We start from the raw sequence: 23,699 nt of genomic DNA, 5'->3' as shown, positions 1-23,699 counted from the left end.
GAAGACTATAGGGAATGTCAACAAGAGGTTGAAAGCCCAGTGTTTCACTTGTGGAAATAATTAAGTCATTTTTGTTGTGAGTATGTGGAGTTCTGCTGAATCAACATGGTAGCTGGCTGTGGGAATGTGTTTGTGTGGGTTTGGGGGGCATGAGAGGTTTAGTATGAATGGGGGGGCAGGTTTGAAATTGGGGTACTTGCATGTCTGGAGGTTTATCTGGTCTACATGTAGGCATAAGTACTCCAATGCTACGTCTGCATTTGTATATGTGTGTGCACGAACAAATAGTCTCTTGTTGCTTAAGACTTTGGGCATTAATTAAACAATGAGAGGCATCATATCATTATTCTCGTCATGCAGATGTTGAGCTTTAGGGCAGTGTTTGGGGATCAAACTGATGATGTTGGCAGTATCAACAAGGATATTTGTCATGGTAAACTTTACAGGTCATAAAGCCTCTTTGTAGACATCAGTTTAGCCTCACCATAATCTCAGTGTTGCGTTGTATTATTACCATTTTGATGATAATGATTTGTGCTAAGAGAGAACTCACTTTCAACACACACTAGGATATCTACCTCTGGGTTGCCATAGGTAATGAAGTCCTGCTTAAAATTATTTTTAAAAAATAGACTTCTTTTTTAGAGGTGGGTGTGAGTAGTTCCATATAGTGACCCAAGCAAAGTGTAACATTATAACTTTGGTGATAAATGGATTTGACTGGGAACTTTTCTCTTTGATTCAAGTGGTCATCCTGGGAGAGAACACAAGTGAGACCCCCTCCCCACCCTCAATTTTCCTCACTTAACAGAAAGTCAGGCTTAGAATTATTGTTGTCAGTTTTTCGGTTTATATTCATGAAATGTGTTAGGTCCACTGAATGAAAATGAGAGATTAAATGTTCAGTGTGTGCTGTGCTGATTTGGGTCTTCAGAGGGATTAGACTACCCATTACACTGGATCAAGCCCAGAGAAGCATGTCTTTGTTACATGGCTCTGGTTGCTCAGGAACTGAATGCTGGCTATTAGCTGAAATTGGAGAGGCTGCCAGTCCGTGCCTTGATCAGACTTACTTGCTTGGCTGGCTGAATGATGAGGGGCTTTGAACTTTGGGTATGGGGATATAAAGTTTTAATGGCCAGACTTCTTGCTAAAGCCTGAGATGACACTTAGCAATCAAGCCTTTTGCATTTGTTTCTCCTCCTTGCCATGCTCCAAGACTAGATGCTTGGCTATTGCGAAATAAGGTCAAGAGCACACTTGGAATTTGAGAACATATGCCCATTACCCTTCTGGAGTTTTGGATTATGATTCCACTGACATGGGGCAGGGAGTGGAGCTGGCTTTGATAATCAGGGTTAAGACTGGAAGGGCCATCCTATTTCTGTGGGGTTCATTCTTTTAGGTGTGCTAACTTATTCTGGGACTTTCTGAGGGAGAGAAGGAAGAAATGGGCTTGAAATAACTCTACCAGAAGCCAAATTAGTAAACTAGCAGGAATGGTATTTTCAAGTCACGTCTATGAGTGTGTTAAAAACACAACTTGATTTTCCTGTAATTCAATTTAATTTTGAGCTCACATTTTTCCTGATGGCAGAAAAGCCCTGGTATCCTTCAGCAGTTCAGGTTTAAGTGAGTCAGTTCTGGGCTCTTCCTCCTTGCCCTTCCCTTTGGGAGGCAGTTAAATTCTGGATTGGGCTTCCCTAATGTCATGACCTCCACAGGCAGAGATCCCTGATCACCAGTATGTGTCTGCCCTGCCCACATAGGTCTGTTGATTTCCGGGCACTTGGACCACATAGACAAAATGGTATCTCAGCCACAAGATCCTTTCAGGTCCCCTGGCTTTCTCTCTCTTGACTAATTTTCAAGCCCTTCTGGGGAACAGTGTGGCTGCTCTTTCATGACACTCTGGGGTCAGGAAATGCTGAGGGTTCTGTGGCTCTCTCTCCCATGACACCCATGCGGTCATCTCTGCCAAGTGCTCCCTGTGCCCATTCCTCTTGTAACTCCTGGGCCGCTGTTTACCAGATCCCCAAAGTTATGGAGGGGTCTCTTCCATATACACTTTGGAGCTAACCTGGGATCAAAACCATCACAAATCTCTTATTATTCCTCCCCTGCTCTATGCTTTTATCTCCTCTAGATAGGGTGGGAAAACTGGCTGGACAAAATATCTTCTTAAACCTATTTTTTAAATAGCAATATTATCTGTTTTTTGGAAATTTAAAAGCCAAATATCTCCCTTCATCCCTGCTGCTTAGGCATTCATATATTCATCAAATATTTACTGAACTCCAAATATGTGCCAGTACTAGGGATGTGTTTGAAGTACTGGGGATTTAGTGTTAAGGAAGATAAAGGTCTCTGCCCTCATGGGGAAGGAGACATAACAAACAAGTACCTAAATAAAATATATGGCATGTCATATGGTAATAATTGCTAGGGAGAAAAAGGAAGGAAGAGGGGATAAGATTTTCTGGGGAAAAGGGTCATGATTTAAAGTCTGGTGAAGAAGGAGGGTAAAGCAGATTGCATTTGAGTCAAGGCTTGAACAAGGTGAAGAAGTGATCCATGTATCTATGAGAGGAATAGAGCTCTTGGTAAGAGCAGGTGGGTGCTGGAAGTGCTCAAGGACCAAGCAGGCCACTATGGCTGGATGTGTTCCATCATATGGGACTATTGTGTTGAGGATATTTTGGGGGACAAGGTTTGAAAGCAGGGATGCCAGTTGGTAGACTAGTGCAATATTCCAGATGGTAGAGAACAGGGGGGTAATGATTTGGGAGAAGTGTTCTGATTCTGAATATGTACTGAAGCTGGCACCAAAAGGATTTGCTAATGGGCTGAATGTGGGGCATGAGGAAATGACTCAAAGGTGATCTCAGGGTTTGGGGCCGAGTATCTGGAAGGAAGGTGTTGCTATTTATTTACATGAGGGAGACTGGAAGGAGCAGGTGGGTGGAGGATGGTCAGGAATTAGATTCTGGATGTGATACATTTGAGATGCTTATTAGATGTGCAGTGGGAGATGTGAAATGGGGACTAGAATTCAGAGAAGTCATTCAGGCTAGAGAGAGCTCAGCATGGGATCCATCAGCATCTGTGCCATTTAAAGATGTAAGTCTCAAGGGGAATCCCAGGGAATGAGAGTGGATGGAAAGAAGAGGTCTGAGCACAGAGCCTTGGGGCACTCACATGATCAAAGTGTGGGTGACCAGGAGCGATCAGTAGAGACTGAGAAGGCTTGGCTGGTGATGGAGGAAGACACCACCTTGGTCCTCTGCAAAGCGAGGGGGATGTTTCAAGGACAGAGGAGTGACTGCTTATATCAAATACTGCTGCTAGATTGATCATTGAAGTCACTGGTGAGCTTGACAAGTTTTGGTTGAACAGAGACAATGGAAAGCAAGAATTAGACACAAGTGTAGCTGACTCTTTGTAAAAGTTTTCCTGTAAAGGGGAGAAAGAAATGAGCTGGGAGCCAAAGGAGAAAGAGTGTTTTCTTTAAATGACAGGGAACTAGTCACATGTTTAAATGCTGATGGAATGACCTAGTAGAGATGGGAATCTGGCCTGGGCGATGGTGAAGAAGATCATGGAGTGGTGCCCTTGAGTAGGCCAAGGGCACGGGACCTAGGGCATGAGTGCAGCCGTTGGCCTTGGGTTGGGATGTGAGCTGAGCATGCGTGGTGATAGGCAGAAAGGCAGGGTGTGGTGCAGGGGCTGGTGAGGGCTTGAGGATGGTCTCTTCTGATTGCTTCTGCTTCCCAAGAGAAGGAGGAAGTAGGGTCACTGCAAGAGGGAGGAGGTGGAGGACGTCTGAGGAAAAAGCAGAAGGTATAGGGTGGTGGTGTTAGGGGATGGGAGAATTCAAGGACTGGGAAATTAAGGTGGTGTGGACGGCCAGCTCCGGGACCCACTTGAGGCTGTGTTGAGAACTTGGAGTGAGAGCAGCACCTGGCTTGCTGTTTCCCTCTGGCCACATTTGGTTGTACGGGGCAGATGCGCCCTTGTGTTAAACCCAGGTTGGGTCGGCTGGGAGTATGGAAGTACATTAGTGCTCCAGAGAGGGGCAAGGGAGTAGAAGCAGGAGGATCAAGGGGTAGGTAGAGGATTGTAGAGGCAAAAAACAGCTACTCAACATACAAATAGAAGCAAAAAATACATACAAATAGAGGCGAATAATAAACTAGTTACCATACAAATTACAATTCTGTTGCACATATCATTTCTGCCCAGGGGGTGGAATTAGAAGTTAGCCTGTGGGATGCTGGCTGAAAAGGGGGACAGGAGCCACTGAGTGGCAGGCCAGCTGGTGTCACCGGGAATGGGAATGAGGAAGGCCACCCCATGTGCTCCTCACCAGCCGTGTGTCTGCCGGGGAGAACCAGCCCCTGGTTCCTGCCTGGAACTGTGAGGGATGAGGCAGTTACAGCTGGGAGGGGTTCTTGAGGATGATTGGGTGTGCTAAAATTTAGATCTTTTTTGGTGACCATTTGATCTTATAAAAATTTTTTTTGACTCATTTCTTTAAGATACATACTTGAGATTCCCGCTTTTATGGTTGTTTTAGAGATTATAAGCTTGTATTTGATCATTTGTTTTTTTTATTTCAACAGCTCCATTGAGATAATCCACATGATATAAGTTCCTATTTATTGTACAATTCAGTGTTTTTTAGTATATTAACAGAGTTGTGCAGCCATCATCATCATCAATTTTAGAACATTTTTGTCACTCCAAAGAGATCCTGTACCCAAGGATACACCTGCCAGCTCCTCCCAACCACTCCCAGCTCTAGGTGACCACTTTTTGTCTCAGGTCTGACTATTATGGACATTTCATATATATGCAATCATAGAGTATGTGGTCTTTTGTGACTGACTTGTTTCACTCAGCTCATTTTTTCAAGGTTCATCCATGTTGTACTGCCCATCAATTCTTCACTGCTTTTTATTGCCGGATAATATGCCATTGTGTGGATATATCACATTTTCTTTATCCATTCATCAACTGATGGATATTCGGATCCAATGTTTTGTCTGTTATGAATGATACTTCTCTGAACATTTCTGCATAAGTTTTGGTGTAGATGTAAGTTCTCATTTCTCTTTGGTTTTACAACTAGGAGTAGAATTGCTGGGTCATGCGATAATTCTCTGTTGAATGTTTTGAAGAACTGCTAGATTGCTTTCCAAAGTGACTGTACCTTTATACATTCTCATCAGTAATGTTCCAATTTCTCTGCATCTTCACCAATACTTGTTATTATCTGACTTTTTATGATAGCCATCCTGGTGGATGTGCAGTGTTTTCTCACAGTTGTTTCAATTTGTGTTTCCCTGTTGGCTAATGATGAGCACCTTTTCCTGTGCTTATTATCCATCTATTGATCTTCTTTGGAGAAATGCCTATTTAAATACACTGATCCTTTTTGGTTGGGCTTTTTGGCTTTTTATTATTGAGCTGTGTGAGTTCTCCATATAATCTGGTTACAAATCTCTTCTCTGGTATATACTTTGTAAGTATTTTCACCTGTTCTGGGATTATCTTTTTATTTTCTTGGTCATGTTTTTTCTGAGGCATCCTGGTATTATTCCTTTATTTTAAAAATCTTTAATTTTTAAAATTATGGAAGGAATATGTGCACACCATGAAAAATTAGAAAATTTTGAGTGATGCACAAAAATAGAAGGAATAAACAAAACATTTATAATGTCATTCAGAGGTAATTGCTATGAACATTTGGGGCTTGATCTCTTTACTAAAATGAAATCAAATTATTCATTTTTTAACCTTTTATAAATCCCATTTGTTCTGAATAACTTTCCATGTCAATAAATGTATTTCAACAGCATCATTTTTTATGTTGAATAACATTTAATCATGTGGATGTTCAGTTTCCCAAACAGTTCCTTTCTGTTGGATACTGAAGTTGTTTCCAATTTTCACTATTATGAATGAAGTTAAATCTTTATGCATATCTACCATTACTTTCTTTGGATAGATTTCCAGAACAGGTTGATGGGTCAAAGTGCATGCATACTTTTAAGGCTGTGGAAACATGCAGCCAAATTGCCTTCTGGAGTAAACTGTGGCCAGCTATGCTCCCACTGGCAGTTTTGTGAGAGAGCCAGCCCTTGCCCTAGAAACTAACCTGGTCCACACCAAAGACACAATAATATCATGATCAGTGATAGCTGTAAATACTGACATTGCCCTTATGTGCTAGGCACTGTTCTAAGCTCTTTCTACCTATTGACTCACTTATTCCTCACCATAACCCTATAAAATTGGTACTATTATTTATTCGTTTTAAAGATTATTAAGGCACAGAGAAATTAAGTAGTTATCCAAGGTCACACAGCTAGGAGTGGCAGGATTTGAACTCTGCTAGTCTGGCTCCCAAATCCTAGTTCCCAATCACCCTGATTTATAGCCTTTTTGTGTCCACATCACATGAAAATTATTGGCAGAGGCAGCCCTATTTACAAAAGCCCACAAGGGAGAATTTCTGGTACTATTAAGCACAATATTGCCCATTGCTTTAGGATATTCTTTATAAAATGCTAAGAAAGCTTCCTTTTATTCTTAATTGAATGAGAGTGAGTAAATGGGAGTGAATGAACAGAGAGTTTCATTTAAAACTTAAAAACTGAAGATTTTATCATTTGTTTCTCCCCCTTTCTTATTTGCATGTTATAGATTAGGGGTGGCAATTTTTTTCTTAAAGAGTCAGGGAGTTGGGAGTGCCTGAGTGGCACAGTCAGTTAAGCATCTGATTCTTGTTTTTGGTTCAGGTTGTGATCTCAGGGTCAGGAGATTGAGCCTCACTGCCCCTACACCAACCCCACTTTCCTTCTCTCAAATAAATAAATAAAACCTTTTTTTTTTTTTTTTTTTTTTTTAAAGAGCCAGAGTAAATATTTTAGATTTGGGGGACTTAAGGTCTCTGTCTCAACTACTCAACTCTGCTATTGTAGCTGAAAAGCTGCCACAGATTATATTTAAATTATAAAAGCAAGTGGCCAGGCCAGTAGGAAGTAGTTTGCAAATTTCTGTTATAGATGATCATGTGGGTTTTCCCTCTTTAATCACTGATGTCAAGCCACTCCTGCATTGTGGAATAATCCCTCTTGACCATGGCAGATCTATTGCTGTCATCTATTAGTATCTTAATGTCTCTATTCAGGAACGGGATTAAGCTGTGTGTGTGTGTGTGTGTGTGTGTGTGTGTGTAATAAAGAATGATCTAATCTTTGAAAGACTGATAGAACTTTGTTCCAAAGGAACCATCTTGGCCTTATGTCTGTTTGGAAGTACTGCTTCCATTTTCAGGGTTACTGATCTCTTCATGTTTTCTATTATTTTTGAATCAATTTCGGGAATTTATGCTCTTCAAGAAAATTTCTCGCTTTATCTACATTTTCCATTTTGTCACTGATTTGGTTGTAGTAAATCTCTTAATATTTTAATTCTCTCCATAATATCTTTCTATTTGATCTTTCTCATTCCTCATGGTGTATCTGCTTCTCAACATTAGATTTGATAATATTTATTTTATTGGTCTTTTGAAAGTTTGCTCTGAGATTTAATTATAATTTATAATACTCTTCTCCTTCCTAATATATTAGTTCTACTTGTCAAATTTTGGTCTTCTTATTTTTCATTTTGCAATTTCTAGAGCTATCAGATTATTTTCATTCTTTTTATATAAAAGCAAGAGAACTTAAGATTGAATTTTTCTTTGAAGACTTTTTTTTTTTTTTAAAGATTTTAATTTATTTATTCATGAGAGACACACAAAGAGAGAGGCAGAGACATAGGCAGAGAGAGAAGCAGGCTCCCTTTGGGGAGCCTGATGCGAGACTGGATCCCAAGATCTCAGGATCACAACCTGAGTGAAAGGTGGACACTCAATCACTGAGCCACCCAGGCACACCTCTTTGAGGACAAATCTGCTCTAACCTGAAAATTTGGGGGCAGATTCCTCTCACTGTTGGTATTTTCTAAGTATCTATGATTTTAGTTTTGGTTTTCTCTTTGACCCAGGAGGGTTTTAAAGTGTGCCTTTAAATTTCTAAAAGGTTGAGATTTTTCATTCTTAAATTTCTCATTAGTTTCTAGTTTTACTGTGTTATGCTAAGAGAATTGTGACTGATACGGCTTTTTCTTGTACTTTATTGAGATTTGCTTGTGGCTTTTAATTTTTTCTAAGTGCTCCAGTGGTGTTGGAAAAGAAGGTATTCTTTCTGTCTTTAAATCACATGTTTGTCTTCTTAATTGACATTGTTAGTGGTATTCAGATTTTCTGTCTTAATATTCCTTTTTAAAAAAATTATTGGGTTTTTCAAGATTGTGGGAAGTGTAACAACTCTCCCACAACTAGTGTGCTTCTGTTATTTCTTTGGACAGAACACACTGGTTGGTTGCCTATTTGGGCCTGACTCTGAGACTGAATCATAAACTCAAATCTTTAAGTATCTGGGCTGGGGAAAAGAAGAAAGACTTAGGAGGGATTAGCTAACCTGGCTTCCAATCTAGCCATTTCTATTTGTGTGCAATATATGCTTGCGTGTTGGTGTATGTACTTTTGTGGGGTATATGTGCATTGCAGTATAAACATCTCTCTTGGGAATGTCTATGTAAATATAGTTTTCTGTGTTATGCCTTTGGTATATATGTCTGCATATGTTCAGTCACCCATGGCATCTTTCTCTTTAAATTAAACTTACCATATCAGGGCTAGGATGGGCCTTGCCTCAGTGCTGGCTTTTTCTAGAGTGGTTACAAGCCAGAAACTCTGCTATGCTGTCTCTAACTCATCTGAATGGCCTTTTCTCTCCTCTGGCTGCAGAAGGCCCTCCTGGTAAGTTGGTCTGACAATGATGCTCTGTAGACTCAGCCTTACTCTGATACCCATACTCTGTGCTGTGTGTCTGGGGATCACATTCTGGCCACACAGTGGGTGATAGGGCCACACTACCAGTATGGGTGGAGACTCTGATAACTTCATCCTACCCTGTCCTCTTTGTGCCTGCTCAGGTACTGTTGGCCTGGTTCTAGCTGGTTCTCACCCATAAGAAGTCAGAACTCAAAGGACTGAACATTAATTTAAAGGGAGCCACCAGCATTTTCACAATCTCAATGATTTTATAGTATCAGAGCAGAATTTTGGGAGATCTCCTAGCATACCCCTATACAGAGGAGGAAAAGCAAGTTCCAGATGGGCTTTCCTCACACCTTGTCTTTGGCCCTTCCCACTAACTGAGTGAGTTTTAATGGTATTGACAGGCACAGAATGAGTGCCCAGCTCTAGGGAGGATTTGGAAGGAGACTGAGGAAGAATGACCGTCCTGCCTTCAGGAGGCTTGCTGACTCCCTGGGTGATAGGACAGTCACATCTAGACAGGACAGAGCTGGAGGAACATTCTAGACACAAGAGCTAAGAGATGCTATAGACATACCATGTGCAGGATGTATGGAGCTGAGAAGATGTAACACATCCCATAACGGTATGTGTTACAACAGAAAGACAGGGGAGAGAGTGTATTGTCACAAACTTCTTTTCTTTTCACCTAATTTCCTCCATATAGCATACTGCCTTTTGAATAATGAGAACTTAGTAAGCATTTGTTGATTTTCAGGAACTCTGCCTTGATTTGACCTTGGGAAGGCTAAGTTCTGATTTCTCATGCTTCTTTTTTAGGAGCTGGGAAGGCAGGATAGCTCTTTGGGGTCTGAATTCTCCTGGGTCTACTGCATTTATTCATAAATACCACATTACTGACATTTTCCCTTAAAGAGTTACTATATGTATCTTCTGAGGGTATGACAATGATCATGTCCACATTACAGAAAGGAAAAGGGAGGCCCAAGAGCTTAACAGCATCACACAATGAATGAAGGGCAGAGCCAGGACCAGAGCCTCCTCTCAATGCCAAGCAGGTGTTCAAATGTTTTTTCTTATCTGGTCTGTGCAGTCTGTCCCTGGAGTGATGGGGAGTTCTGGCTGTCTGCTTCCTGGAACTCATCCAATAGGAGAGCTTTCAAGTCCATGCCGTCCCTTTCTGGACGTGTCTGGTCCAGAAAGGCCTTGCTCGGCAAATTCTGTTTCTGAAGTTATCTCTTTTTTTCTATCCACTTAGGAGGAAGAGTTCATCGACTGGTGGAGCAAATTCTTTGCCTCCACAGGGGAGAGGGAAAAGTGCGGCTCATACTTGGAGAAGGGCTTTGACACTCTAAAGGTGAGGCCTTTCTGCAGTGTGCTCTTTGGCTAAAAGACCCTGGGCACACATGAAGGACAGTGGGGGTGCCACAGAAGACAAAACATATACTCATATGTCACTTCCTTTGACTATATGTGTGTATCTCCTCATTCGGTGCCTGAGAGCCAATGAGTCCTGATGAATTAATTGAGGTGAGAAAGGTCACCCACTGATTTAGAGCAAGAAGTCAGTGTGGGCTGGAATTACCAAGAAAGTATTTTTGGAAGAATGTTGAAAAATACTGAAGTATTTATGGGTGAAATAATGCCTGGCCTGGGGTTTGTTTGAAGATGCTTAAAAAAAAAAAAAAAAAAAAAAAAAAAAAGAAAAGAAAAGAAAGGAAAAGAAAAAGAAAGAAAGGAAAGAAAAATAAACAGGAAGATAGATGATATGAGTGGCCCTCTGGTAGATTTTCAAAATATTAAAAATTATGAAAATTGCAAAATATTGAAAACTGTTAAAGCTTGGAGATGGGTACTTAGGGATTTGTTATACTATTCTGTTTCTTTTCAAGTTATTTGAACTTTTCTATAATAAAAATTTTTATTAAAATGAAAAGGAAAAAGTCAGCATTGAGAATGTAGCTCTGATTACTCCACCTCTACAGTTGGGACAGAAATTGCCTAAGAAATATAAAAATATGGTAAACTTTGTTTCCATTGAAAAAAAAAAAGCACCCCCTATCTCCCCCCAAAGCCAACCAACCAAACAAAAACAAAGCCAGGGATGAGTCAACCAAATTCTGGTATTTTGAGGAAATTCCATAAATACAATTACGCTTTTTAAAAGTAGACTCCTTTTAAAAAAGATAACCAGAGGTGACTCAAAGTTACACCCTGAAGAGGATCCTGGAGCGGGTTGCCAAATGCATGCAGGATGCTGTTACAGTAGAATTGCAGATAAACAAGGAATAGTATTTTAGTATAAGTATCTTACATAATTATTAGATAAGTATGTCTTATGCCCCAATTGCATGTGACATACTTATCTAACAAAATTACTTGCTATTTATTTGAAATTCAAATTTGAATGGGTGTCCTGTATTTTGCCTTGGTTTATCTGGCATGCCAGCTTAGAGGAAGTATGCAAAGGCTGTTAGAGACAGGAAAGGGGCCCGAAGAGCATCCCAAAGAAGACTGGCTGAATGGGATTGGAGGCCATTTGGAGTGGTGGGTGGTCTGGGCTTTCAGGTAGCTCTTCTGGCTGAAAGCCTTTGGTGGCCACTCTGGAGGGTGATTCTACAAGGTGGCAAGAGTTGTCTCTGACACACTAGGGGCCTCTGGGTGAACTGTGGCTGGAGGCCTGGATGTGCAGAGATGAGGAGAGCAGTGGATCCAAAGGCATAGGCCTCCTTAGGCAGCAAATTCTTCATTGACTTACAGTTGGGTGTGTGAGGTTGGGCAAAGAGACTAAACTATTTGTGTACCAGGAAGAAGGTCCGACACATTAGGTCTGGCATGTGGTACTGTGGCCTTGCCAGAAAATGAGAGAAACCAAGAGTGAGGACTCCTGCCAGCGTGGCCCATGGCCCTGGCCCCTTTGCTGCTCCCTCAGAGGCCGGACATAGAACTGGCGCCCAGCCCTCCAGACTGACCTCTCCAAGGAGATCTCTGACAGTGTCCAAGTGAAGATGGACCATCCAAAACAAAACACATTCAACCTGTTTCTGGGGGAAAAAAAACAGACCTGGAAGGAACACTGGTCCTTTAAGCATAAGTAAATCAAAGAAATCCACCACCAAGAGTTTTTGTAAAATAGCCTGTAGCAATATGGAGGGAATGGAGAACACAATGGGTAGGGAAAAAAACTCATATTTTGGAAATTACTAGCATGGGGGAAATGTACAACTCATAGTATCGGTAGCAAAGATAGAAAACAAAAGATACAAACAAGAAAGCATAAAAAAACAGAAATCCTAGAAAAACACAATAGAAAAAATAATACATATTTCTTTTCCTAGTAAATGAAAATATATTAAGCTTCTCTAATAAGTGATAAGGGCTCTCAGATGAGATAAAATTCAAAACTCACTAGACTGTTCTTAAGAGGTATGTCTAAAATAGTACAACTTAGAATATCTAAAAAATAAATATTTTGGCAAACAAAATAAGTGCAAATAAAAGAGAAACATATAATTTAAAGTAAGAAGCAAAGGAAACAAAATGGGGTGTTTTATATAAATAGAAGATACACGTCTCAATGAGAAAATGCCCACACATTCATGTACAGGACAATAAAGCTTAGAAATATTTAAAGCAAAAATGTTTGGAAGTTCTAAACTCATACCTCACACAAATGAAAGCAAGAAATGAGAGAAATTAAAGTTGCAGTAGGGTCTTTAATGCACCTCTCTCCTAGGCAGATGAAGCAGAAAGTAAATAAATAAGGAAATAAGAGATCTGAATAACAAGGTAAAATATTTTAAGCTACATTAAAAGTAGATTTAAAATAGAGAATAAAAATAATAAAAAATAGAGAATATAATTTTTCCTAATGCTCAGAGAATATTTACCAAATTTGATTCCATATTAGTTTAGCAATAAATTACCAAAAACAGAAATCATACAAGACAGATTAAAATGCAATAAAATGAGAAATTAATAACAAAAGTTTAAACAAAAAGACCAACCACTTGGAAATTTAAAAAGTATTTTATTGAGACTTCCAGTACGAACATGGCTGCATAAGTCAGCATTTTTCCCCTTTTCTTCTGGAAATCATTCAAACCCACAAACTCCATTTTCAGTAAAAGTTGGAAACAAATAAAACCCGCAGACTCCAAGATACATGTAAGGGCTGTCCAAAGGCAACCAAGATTGGGTAGAAGCCACTCGGCAGTAAATGAAGAGAAAACGATGATAGGTTATAGTGGTAGCAGATCTCAGAAAACCCCATCCTTCCTAATAAAAGAATGTTGAGAATTATTGAAGACAGGTTATAGGCTCATGGGTGCTTGTTATCGGTTATCTTTACTTTTTGTGTGTGCTTGAAAACTTTCAAACTGAGTAGTGAAAAAAAAAGTTCCTGAAGTTGAGGTTTCACCATGGAATATAGAAGTGATCCACCTTGTTCACAACAATGGATATGCGAACATTGGAGTCAGGTTCAGGCTGGTGACAAATGCTTTTCATACCTGGTCTGGTTCAGAGAAGCAGAGAAGGCGGAGCTACACAAGAATCATAGATGAGCCATATTTGCAGGAAGCAGTCTGCATCTGTGGTTGGAACAAAGGAAGTAACTGGGCCAAGAGAATCCAATACATTTAGTGACAAGTAATTGTAAAAGAACTATTAGGGCATTCATTCAGAAATATCATGAAAAAAAGAAAATATAAATCAAAACTTAACCAAAAGAAGAGGATCTATACCTATCAAAAATTTTGCCAATGGGCAGATGAAATGAAATATGTTGCTATGAACTTTACAGAAGTGGGACAGTCAGCATTCAAAGCAGAAATGAAAGAACTCAAGGGGTGATGAGATAAGAAAAGATAAACTGAACTGGTAGGATTCTGGAAACAAGGAGAAGAACACATAAAATTGGAAGGCATGCAGGGCAGATGGCCACAGTGGAAAACACAGGAAGGGGTAGAGGACAGAAATGATGAGAGTAAGCAAAATGATATGGGAATAACAAACAGAGGTATAAAACAAAAAAGAGAAAATGACAGATCCAGGAGTCGGGAAAGGAGATCCAACACTTGCATAATTGGAGTCTCTAAGAAAGACAACCAAAAGAATGAAATAAAACAAATAGACATTGAAGAGTTTAATGAATGTCACAGGAATGAAAGAATACTCAAATATATACACTACAGTGTCCACTGGGAGTCAGGAAAAATCGACCCAGCTTGGTCAACCCTGAAACATATCCTAGTATATGTTATTGAACTTTAGGGATAAAGAATTTTTGTGGCAGTCATGCTGACTGCCCATACACGACCCCCAAAACATTAAGTCATTTAAAATAGGAAATAAGTCAAGGCAGCTTCAGTTTCTCCATTACAATATTTAATACTCCAAGACGGTAATGTGCCATGTGTAAGACCTTCAAGGAGAGAAAGGGTGGCCCAGGATTTATATTCAGCCTATCTGCCTTTTGGAATGATAGCTACAAAGGGTGCATATTTCAAGAACTGGGGTATGGGTCTCGTACTCCCATCTTGCGGAGCTCCTAGATATTGAACTTAGTCAATTAGGAGATAACTGGGAAAGCCAGAACAAAGGGAATGGTTGTGATCATATTTTGCCTTAGACCTACAATGAGCATAAATGGAAGGATTAGGATAACTGGACAGAACATAAATATATACAGGAAAAATGTGGAAGTAACAAAAATCAGGCGCAGGGGTGCCTGGGTGGCTCAGTTGGTTAAGTGTCTGCCTTCAGCTCAGGTCATGATCCCAGGGTCCTGGGATCGAGCCCTGCATTGGGCTCTCTGCTCAGTGGGGAGTCTGCTTCTCTCTCTCCCTCTGCCCTTCCCCACTGCTCGCGTGTTCTCTCTCAAGTAAATAAAATCTTGAAAAAAATTAGGCACAGAAAGAAGGAAGAAAGATGATGGGATACAGAGTAAGTACATGGATTGCCATGTTATAGAATAGATAGAGTTGACAGATAATACTTAAAATTGGCAAATCAAATAAGAGGAGTATAAGCAAATAATAAGCAAATAGTATGGAGTAAATACTGCTTAAAATTGAGTGAGGGAGAGAGAGGGAGTTAAAATTACATCATTTTATCATTGCTATAGTAGGGAACTCATAGATATTGTCCCTAATGACATACAGAACTTAGAGAATTTCTAATATATATAAATTTATAATAATATTAGAATATAAACTCAGCTTATCAGAAATGTACACACAGAGTAAACAGACCACGCAAAATGTAAAAAAGATTAGCGAAATTGGAAACTGTAACATAAACCTATTATATGACTATGCAAATATAATATAAATATATGTAAAATAAAAATTAAAATATAATAATATAAATATATAATATAAAATATGTAATATAATATAAATGTAAACCCAGATCAGATATATCTATCATATCAATGAATGTCATATCAATCACTCGATTACAAAATTTAAATCAGATCTCAAAGCAAAATCTAACTCCAAAATAAGGAGATTCGTGGAGGTTGAAATGAAAGATGGTGAAAATGCATGTCTGGCAAATGCAAGCGAAAAGAAAGTGGAAGTCACCATCTTCTTATTAAATGAGAATGGATTCAGGTCCCCCAAATTAAATGAGACAAAGAATGACACTTTATAACATTAAACCATGCAATTCCAGGAGATGACAGTTATGAGAATATCTATGTGCTGAATAATGCAACATCAATATTTACAAAACAGAAATTACAGCAGATGGAGATGGAGGAAAGAACTAGTAGGTAGGGGAAGCTTATTTTTCTCTCCTCTTAGTTCATGTCAGTTTCAAGGGAACACAAACATAAGAGGATACAGAAAAGATATAGAAAAGAGCATAGTTATTCACCTGATTGACTCCTGTAGCCTGAAAACAAAGGCCATACCTTTGGCACAGTTCCAGAGATGGACCACATTACAGATCCTGAAGAGAACTTTAATAAAATTCAAAAAATGGCATACCTCTGACAATGATTTTTGATTATAATGCAGTAAAATGAGAACTTAATAACAAGATCAAAAGCCCAAAAGTTCTTTCCTACTAGACAATTAAAAAAGAAACCAACCAAATCTCTCTTTTAACAGTTTTTGGTGAAAGAGAAAACACAAACCCCACTGCAGAATATCTGGGAAACAAGGATAAAATGCCACATACTAGAATTTACTTGTTATAGCTAAAGCAGCATTCAGAGGAAGTTTATAGCCTTACAAGCTTATCTTAATGAAAACAAAAGAATGAAAAAAAAAAGCATCTAGCTCTTGGATCAAATAAAACAAAACAAATAAAACTGTAACTATGGCATGGCAAGAAAATGAATATGATAATGTCACAGTCAAAACAAATGGGACCATGCCAAAGCAGTAGTAAGCAGAGACAATTTTATAGCAACAAGCATTCTCCTTATCAGAATAGGGGGAGAAAAGTAAATAAAGCTTCAACGGAAGAAGTTACAGAGAATTAAAAAACCCTTAAAGCAGGGGGAAGAACTAAGTAATGAAAATAAAAGCAGAAATAAACAGAAATAAGGAACTGGAGCAGAGGAAGTAGTAGAATTGACAAGTGAAGGAACTGTCCTTTGAAATGCTTAAAGTATATAAAGGGATCAAGAACATGTTCAAAATGGTACATATCAAATATTAAGCCAATAACTAGCGGTTATTTTTGAGAATCAAAATGAGAGACAAAAATAATATTTTCTTTATATTTGCTCATATTTTCGAATTTTTATAATGAACCTGCCTCACTTGCATCATTAATTAATTATTTCTTGGAAGGGATAGAACTTGGTCTGTCCTAAGTGAGGAATAATAGCCGTATGAGAAAGGGACTTACCTGGAGCATCTTGGCTGTCAGTGTCAGGTGTAACCAACCTAGCACATATATTACGTTTTTAATATCACCATTAGGTATGTTTTATAATTTGTGATAGAAAACTACTGCTTCATTTAAGCCTAAGAAATTCCAAAAACTAGTCTAACAAATAGAAGTCAGTGGCTGTTTGAGAGGAACGGAATAGATAAATGGAGTGCACAAATTTATTTATTTTTATTTATTTATTTTAGATCTTTTTATTTTAAAGATTTTATTTATTCATGAGAGACAGAGAGAGAGAGAGAGAGAGAGAGAGAGGCAGAGACACAGGCAGAGGGAGAAGCAGGCTCCATGCAGAGAGCCTGACGTGGGACTTGATCCTGGGTCTCCAGGATCACACCCTGGGCTGCAGGCAGAGCTAAACCGCTGCGCCACCGGGGCTGCCCTATTTTAGATTTTATGTATTTATTTGAGAGAGCATGCTCAAGCAGAGGGAGAGGCAGAGGGAAAGGGAGAAGCAGACTCCCTGCTCAGCAGAGATCCTGATTGCAGGACTCGATCCCAGGACCCTGAGATCATGACCTGAGCTGAAGGCAGCCACTCAACTGACTGAACTACCCAGTGCTCCTGGAGTTTGCAAATTTAAAGTTGTGCTTAGAAGGCCCCTGTGGCTCAGTGTTTGGTACCACCTGGGCATCCTGGACAGGGAGCATCTGTGGCTTGAAACATGGACCTGTAAATTTTCCAGGGTTCTGTCTAGATCTTCAAATGAAATGTCAGTTAAGTTTTCATTTGTGTTTGTTGGATTTGATTCTCTTTAAAAAATACACCAGCCATGTAGGTGATGACTCCTAGATACCTAGGATGTTGGATGCACCAGAAAGCTAGTCGCTAAGGGTGCTGAACACGTGTCTTCCCCTCTTCCCCCCATCCTACCCCTCCTGTCCCCCACCTCCCCTCTTTTTCCTCTTCACTCTTGGCGTCATTTTCATCTCCACCTCTGCCCTTTCCTTCTCTGCCCTCTCTGTTCTTGGCTGTTCTCGCTTCCCTCTCCTACCTGCCTTTGCTTCTCAAATATGCACACGGCCCTTCACCCATTCCTTTTCTTCTCTGTTCCTTCTTGGCCAATTTCTCTTAAATACTGCCATGTTTCCTCCTCCTTGGCTGGCCCTCTTCTTTCTCTCTTTCCCTCGTCCCCCTTTCTTGTCCCCACATGTGGCAGGTCTATGACACACAACTGGAGAACGTGGAGGCCTTTGAGGGCCTGTCTGACTTTTGTAACACCTTCAAGCTCTACCGGGGCAAGACTCAGGAGGAGACAGAGGACCCATCTGTTATTGGGGAGTTTAAGGTAAGTTCTTAAGAACAGGTCCCTACCTGGGAGGCCTGAAACTGTGAAGTGGCATCAACAAGTGAAAGGGGTGGGATCAGGGATACTTCAGTAACTGCAGTAATGACCATGGTGTTGATGTTGGCACATGGTGACCATGTGGGTGACAGTGAAGGTGACATCGCTGATGCAGAATCTGATGGTGGTGTAGGGATGGTGGTGAACTTGGTGGTGATCTCAGGTGTCATGACTCTGGCAGAGATGAGGGTAATGGTCATGATGGTGGTTGTGTTGGTGATGATGATGATGAATGAGATGAATTCTTTTCAGGGCCTCTTCAAAATCTATCCCCTCCCAGAAGACCCGGCTGTTCCCATGCCCCCGAGACAATTCCACCAGCTGGCTGCCCAAGGGCCTCAGGAGTGCCTGGTCCGCATCTATATCATCCGAGCATTTGGCCTTCAGCCCAAGGACCCCAATGGGAAGGTAACATTCCGGGAGCTCTCAGTTCTCCCAAAACAGCAGGCTGGGGTGCACACGGGTTGCAGAATCTGGATACAGCTCTACCCCAGGGAGTTCACAGGTCAGTACATACACTTCAAGATTTCTTCATGCCACAACTGACCCTGAGCACACTCTGGACCTAACTGGAGGCTATGGCTTGCAGGAGGCATCTGGGGCAGACCAGCCTGGGCTGGGTTGGGCTGAAAAAGTCTGGCCATCTCTCTCCCTTCGATATGCTGAAGCAGAGGTCACTGAGAGGACCCTAGCTGGCTCAGTCACATATATAATGCAAGCTGCTGTGTTTCTGAGGGTATGAGCCTTGCCCTCACCCACCTTCTCCCAGTAGAGCGGTGGTTTAGGAGTATGGAGGACTCAGATCCCCCATTTCCACTGCTAGATTGTAACTAGAAGTCCGTTTCAGGGCCAGTTAGTGTGGTGGTCTGCAGGATGGGGCCCTTGACTTGGCACAATGGCAAAATGGCAACTTCTTGATGGCTGGCCTCCTAGCTCCATTGGGAAGCAGGGGACCGAAAAAGCCTCAGAAGTGTGTTGGGAGAGTGAATTCACTGAAGTCTTCCTGTCTCTTCCTTCAGTGTGATCCTTACATCAAGATCTCCATAGGGAAGAAATCAGTGAGTGACCAGGATAACTACATTCCCTGTACTCTGGAGCCTGTGTTTGGAAAGTAGGTTGGGAACAGCTTGGGTCTGGGGGGTAGAGGTGCAATCTAGATAACCCCCAGCCTAGTGCGGGATACGCGGCTGCCCCTGGGAAGTGCCCAGTTCCTGCCCCAAAGCTGTAGCCCCTAATCTTGCATGTTTGTAGTGCTGTAGGGGTGTAACCTCAGCTTCCTTTTCATTATGTGCTGAAGGCTTGAGTCCCTGCGGAAGCTCCTACTTAATCACATAAACAATTACCTCAAAGATCAGAAATCTAAATGGAGACTCAGAGCCTGCATTTGCTAAATATTCTGTTTTTTAGATTAATTTTACTTTTTTTTTTTTTAGATTAATTTTACTTTTGAATAATTTTAGATTTACAGAACAGTTGCCAAGATAGCACAATTTTCATATATGCTTCACACTCAGGTTCCCTCACCATTAACATCTTACCCATGGTTCATTTTGTCAAAACCAAAACATTGATATTTTACTAAATGCTAGACTTTATTAGAATTTGGCCAATTTCCCCACTGTCTTTTTACTGTTCTAGGATCTAATCCAGGATCCCATGTTGCATTTAGTCATCGTTGTCTTTTACTGTTGCATGTTCATCTCTAGAGGATAGACCGAGGAAGGTAGTAAAGTGCTTCTTGAAATCTAAGAACAAGGAAAGGAAGAATCAGTGCCCCTTACATGGGCACAGCTCCCAGGCAGCCTGAATGGGCTGGATGGGAGCTTATTTAACTAGACTGGAGAAAGGGCAGATTCACAGAGGGAAGTTGGTAGCTATTTCTCTAGCACTGGTAGGAGAAGATGTGTCATTCTGATATTGACACATGACACCTTGAATTCATAAGCCGGTATCTGCAGGGTGAGCTGTGGGCCACTCAGCCCTGTGGCAAGGACTGGTCAGCCTGGAGAATCGCCATTTGCCAGTGATGAGCCTCTATGATGAGTGACAGGCTGGAATGGGAGGGAAGGGCCGCAGGGAAGAAGGTGGGGAGGAGCTCTATTTGGTGAGCTCCAGTGGCTGGCAGTGAGGCCATGGGCAAATGGTGACTGGGCAGCAGATTGGGCCTGTTCCACAAGTCAGGTGGAGGTGTGTGTCAGGGCCCAGTGCCAGGTGGGGGAGTGAGTGAAGAAACTCCTTTGTATAACTCATATGCTGAACATGCACAGCTCATGGAACGTAATGAGAACACACCTTTGTCTTTGTCAGCCCATGTCCTGTGAACATTTATTTTGTGGGAATTACCTTCCTCATTTTGTGAGTGGAAACCGTGCCAGGCAGGTGACTTTCCTGCTTACTTTTAGACAATCTGCTTTGTCCTAAACCCAGTCTCAAGGTGGTAACCAGAATGTCCATTCATGTATAATCATGAACCTGACAGTCTCTGTCTGGGGTACTCGTTTCCTTTCCCAGCTAGGTCCACTTTGGGTGTAGCTGCATGCAGCACGTGGATGTGTGTGTGAGGGGCAGGAGGGGGCTTTGCCTCTCTCCCTGTCCTATCTAATGTCTCCCATCAACCTCCAGCTAGTCCCCGAGCTTCTGGATCATGCATGGCCAGGACCAGGGGAGCTCCTGTGAGAGGAGAGCCCATGTGCTTATTCACTGCCCTTGTATTTCCTAGGCACTCTGGGTGGCAAATGTTTAAAGCTGTTATATTTTCTTCTAAGTGCTTTTCCAGAAAGCCCCTCTGAGCCCACCCACTGACTCTCCAGGGAAGTGGCAGATACTGTGTCCCTTTTTTTTCCCTGAAAAGATGGCCCTTTTCAGATGGGCTTCTCCAGAGTCTCACTGCTGGAGCCCCAGGTCCCAGGCGATGGGATTCCAAGTAGCTTGGGTTTGGCCTCATGGTGTTCCAGCCAGGATGGGTGCAGTGTAGCCTCTGTCTTCTCCTGTCTGCTGCCATCTCTTTCTCTTCTTTGAGTATGAGTCAGGTGCCAGGCTTGCGTCTCCCACCTGTAGGGAGATATTTCAGGGGGGGAGGGGCTATACCTCCACATTTGACCTTATAAGGGGAATGGGGATCTCAGAGCACAGTGGGAGCTCCCTCCAAAGAACTCGTCACAAATCCTCCTTCCCTGCACTGCAAGAAGGTGTAAAGCCCTACATGTCCTCAAAGTAGGGGATGGTCCCAGGCCATCCCCTTGGTAAATTCCAGAGCTCTGGCAACCTGACATCCCTTGCCTCCTGGTGTCATGGTAAAAGCTTCAGTTTAACTTTCTTTTCCAATTCAATTTGTTCATACTGTGGTCCATTGGGCACGTACCTTCTATATGCTCAGCCCAGATTATCTGGGGACATCTGACACCCATGTGTGTATGTGCACAGATACACACACACTCACACTCTCAGGAAAGTGCAGTACCAGTAGAGTGCTGGGAGTAATATTTTGAGATATACAGGGGACCCGAGGATGGTGGACTCCAGGGCCACTCTTGGAAGGGGAAGAGAGGGCCAAGGAAGGCTTTTAAGCCCCTGCTCTTATCCTGCTCTTCCTCTCTTGAGTACCCACTGTGTCCAACAACACTGGGGAGCCTGCAGCATCCTGACCTCTGCCCTGGGCCCCCTACAGGATGTTCGAGCTGACCTGCACTCTGCCTCTGGAGAAGGACCTGAAGATCACACTCTATGACTATGACCTCCTCTCCAAAGATGAAAAGATTGGGGAGACAGTCATTGACCTGGAGGATAGGCTGCTGTCCAAGTTTGGGGCTCGCTGCGGACTCCCACAGACGTACTGCGTGTAGGTGCATGGGGACTGGTTGCTCCTCTGCCACCCGAATCCTGAGCACTTACTGTGTGACAGCCCTGTGCTTAGCACTTGATAGGCCTTCTCTCGCTCAAGCCAACTGGCGTTTTGTCCCCATGGTACAGATAAGGAGACTGAGACCCAGAGATAGCACAGTTTGTAGTGGTGGGATTAGCATTTGAACCTGTTAGTCTGACTCTAAGAACCTGGCTCTTCATTGTGTTGTCGTAATCCAGTTCTCCTTAAGACACTACCGAGCCCCTGTAGAGGGAAGAATGAGGAAGGACGGAAAGGAGAAGGGAGACAGACAATGGGACACATGGGCCCCAGTTGAGCTTATGGGGATCCATGTCAGGTGAATTCACGCGTGGACAGCCCCAGCCCACTGTCAATTTGGGGCTCATTTGAGTCTGATTCTCTAAATCTGGAAATTGGAAATATCGAGGTTCTAACTCAGTATGTATTTAAACAAGTCCTGTTGTCTCTGGGCTTCAGTTTCTCTGTGTGTGAAGTGGGTCCTCCCGTCATGGTGAGTGAGGGCACCCAGTGTGAAAATGAAGGGTGGGTGGCTATGCATGTGGGGACACAGGTTCCTGTGTACCCCTCTATCCTCGGCAGCGCCCTGCAGCATCTCTTCTTTGCCTTGTGTTTGGGCCTCAGCTCTGGACCCAACCAGTGGAGGGACCAGCTCCGCCCCTCCCAGCTTCTCCACCTCTTCTGCCAGCAGCGCAGACTCAAGGCTCCTGTGTACCTCACGGACCACGTGGTGTTCCAGGATAAAGAATACAGCATTGAAGAAATAGGTGAGCTGTGCGTGACCCCAGAACCATGGTGGGCTCTCCCTCTGCCTAAGGGGTCAGGGCCTGGTTGGGGCCTTTCTGAAGGCAAGATGAGGGGTGAGTGTAAAGCCAGGTCAGGGTCATAGGATCAGTTTGCTTCTGGCTTTGGGTGGCCAGACTTTAATTGGAATTTGGGGTCCAGATTACCTCTGAGATTGTTTTCTACTTGAATTGCACTAGCTAGCCAGCCTGGCCTTCAGGGTATCTTTTGAGCCCTCCCAACCTCCCCACTGCCCGCCTCCCCCCAAATAGGTCCTGTACCTAAAGCATCCAGGGGGCAGGCAGGAAGCCCTGCAGCCTCCACCTCTGCCTCTGATCTGCCCAATCCTCACGCTGAGAATTCTGCTGCGTGCTCCCTGCATGTCTGAGGTGTCCCCAGGCCTACATTATCTACCAGGAGCAGCTCAGACTCCCCAGAGGTGTTTACAGGCCTAGGGAGCCCCTTGCTTCCTGCTGGTTTCAGAGATGTTTGATGTCAGAGCTGGTGCTGAGGTTATAAAAGGGGAATGGTGGCTCTGATTCCCCCATCCTCAACTCCCCCTCCTCCTTCTCATTCTGTTTTCCCGACTCTTCCAGGTCATGCCTGAGCCAGCTCCTCTCCATTAGAGGACTTAAACTAACCCCCTTTCTCTTTTTCCTATAGAATCTGCATCTGCTTTAGGGGTGGTCTCATTTCCTTCTGTTAGTCTGTGAGCAGCTTCAGTGCAGGGGCCAGGGCTCATGGTCATAGATTCATAAGACAGGGAAGCCAGAAGCTATTGATGGTGACGTCCCACATCTGCCTATTTTTGCAGATGAGGCCACTGAGGCCAAGAGTGGCTAACGACCTGCCTAGAGTCACCCAGTCAGTTAGGAGCAGAGCCAGATTCC

General features: G+C 42.3%; 1 protein-coding gene across 1 annotated transcript in view; it reads left to right on the top strand.

Annotated features, from left to right (window-relative positions):
- DYSF (dysferlin) overlaps positions 1-23,699 on the top strand; it is a 216,308-nt gene that overhangs the window by 172,572 nt on the left and 20,037 nt on the right. The window contains 6 exon segments of the mRNA XM_038561780.1: positions 10,152-10,250; positions 17,961-18,089; positions 18,399-18,554; positions 19,166-19,257; positions 21,814-21,984; positions 22,651-22,804. Coding sequence (XP_038417708.1) covers positions 10,152-10,250; positions 17,961-18,089; positions 18,399-18,554; positions 19,166-19,257; positions 21,814-21,984; positions 22,651-22,804 — 801 coding nt within the window.

Source organism: Canis lupus, chromosome 17, assembly GCF_011100685.1.
Source record: "Canis lupus familiaris isolate Mischka breed German Shepherd chromosome 17, alternate assembly UU_Cfam_GSD_1.0, whole genome shotgun sequence".
Lineage (NCBI taxonomy): Eukaryota > Metazoa > Chordata > Mammalia > Carnivora > Canidae > Canis > Canis lupus.
This window is presented reverse-complemented; position numbering and strand designations above follow the sequence as displayed.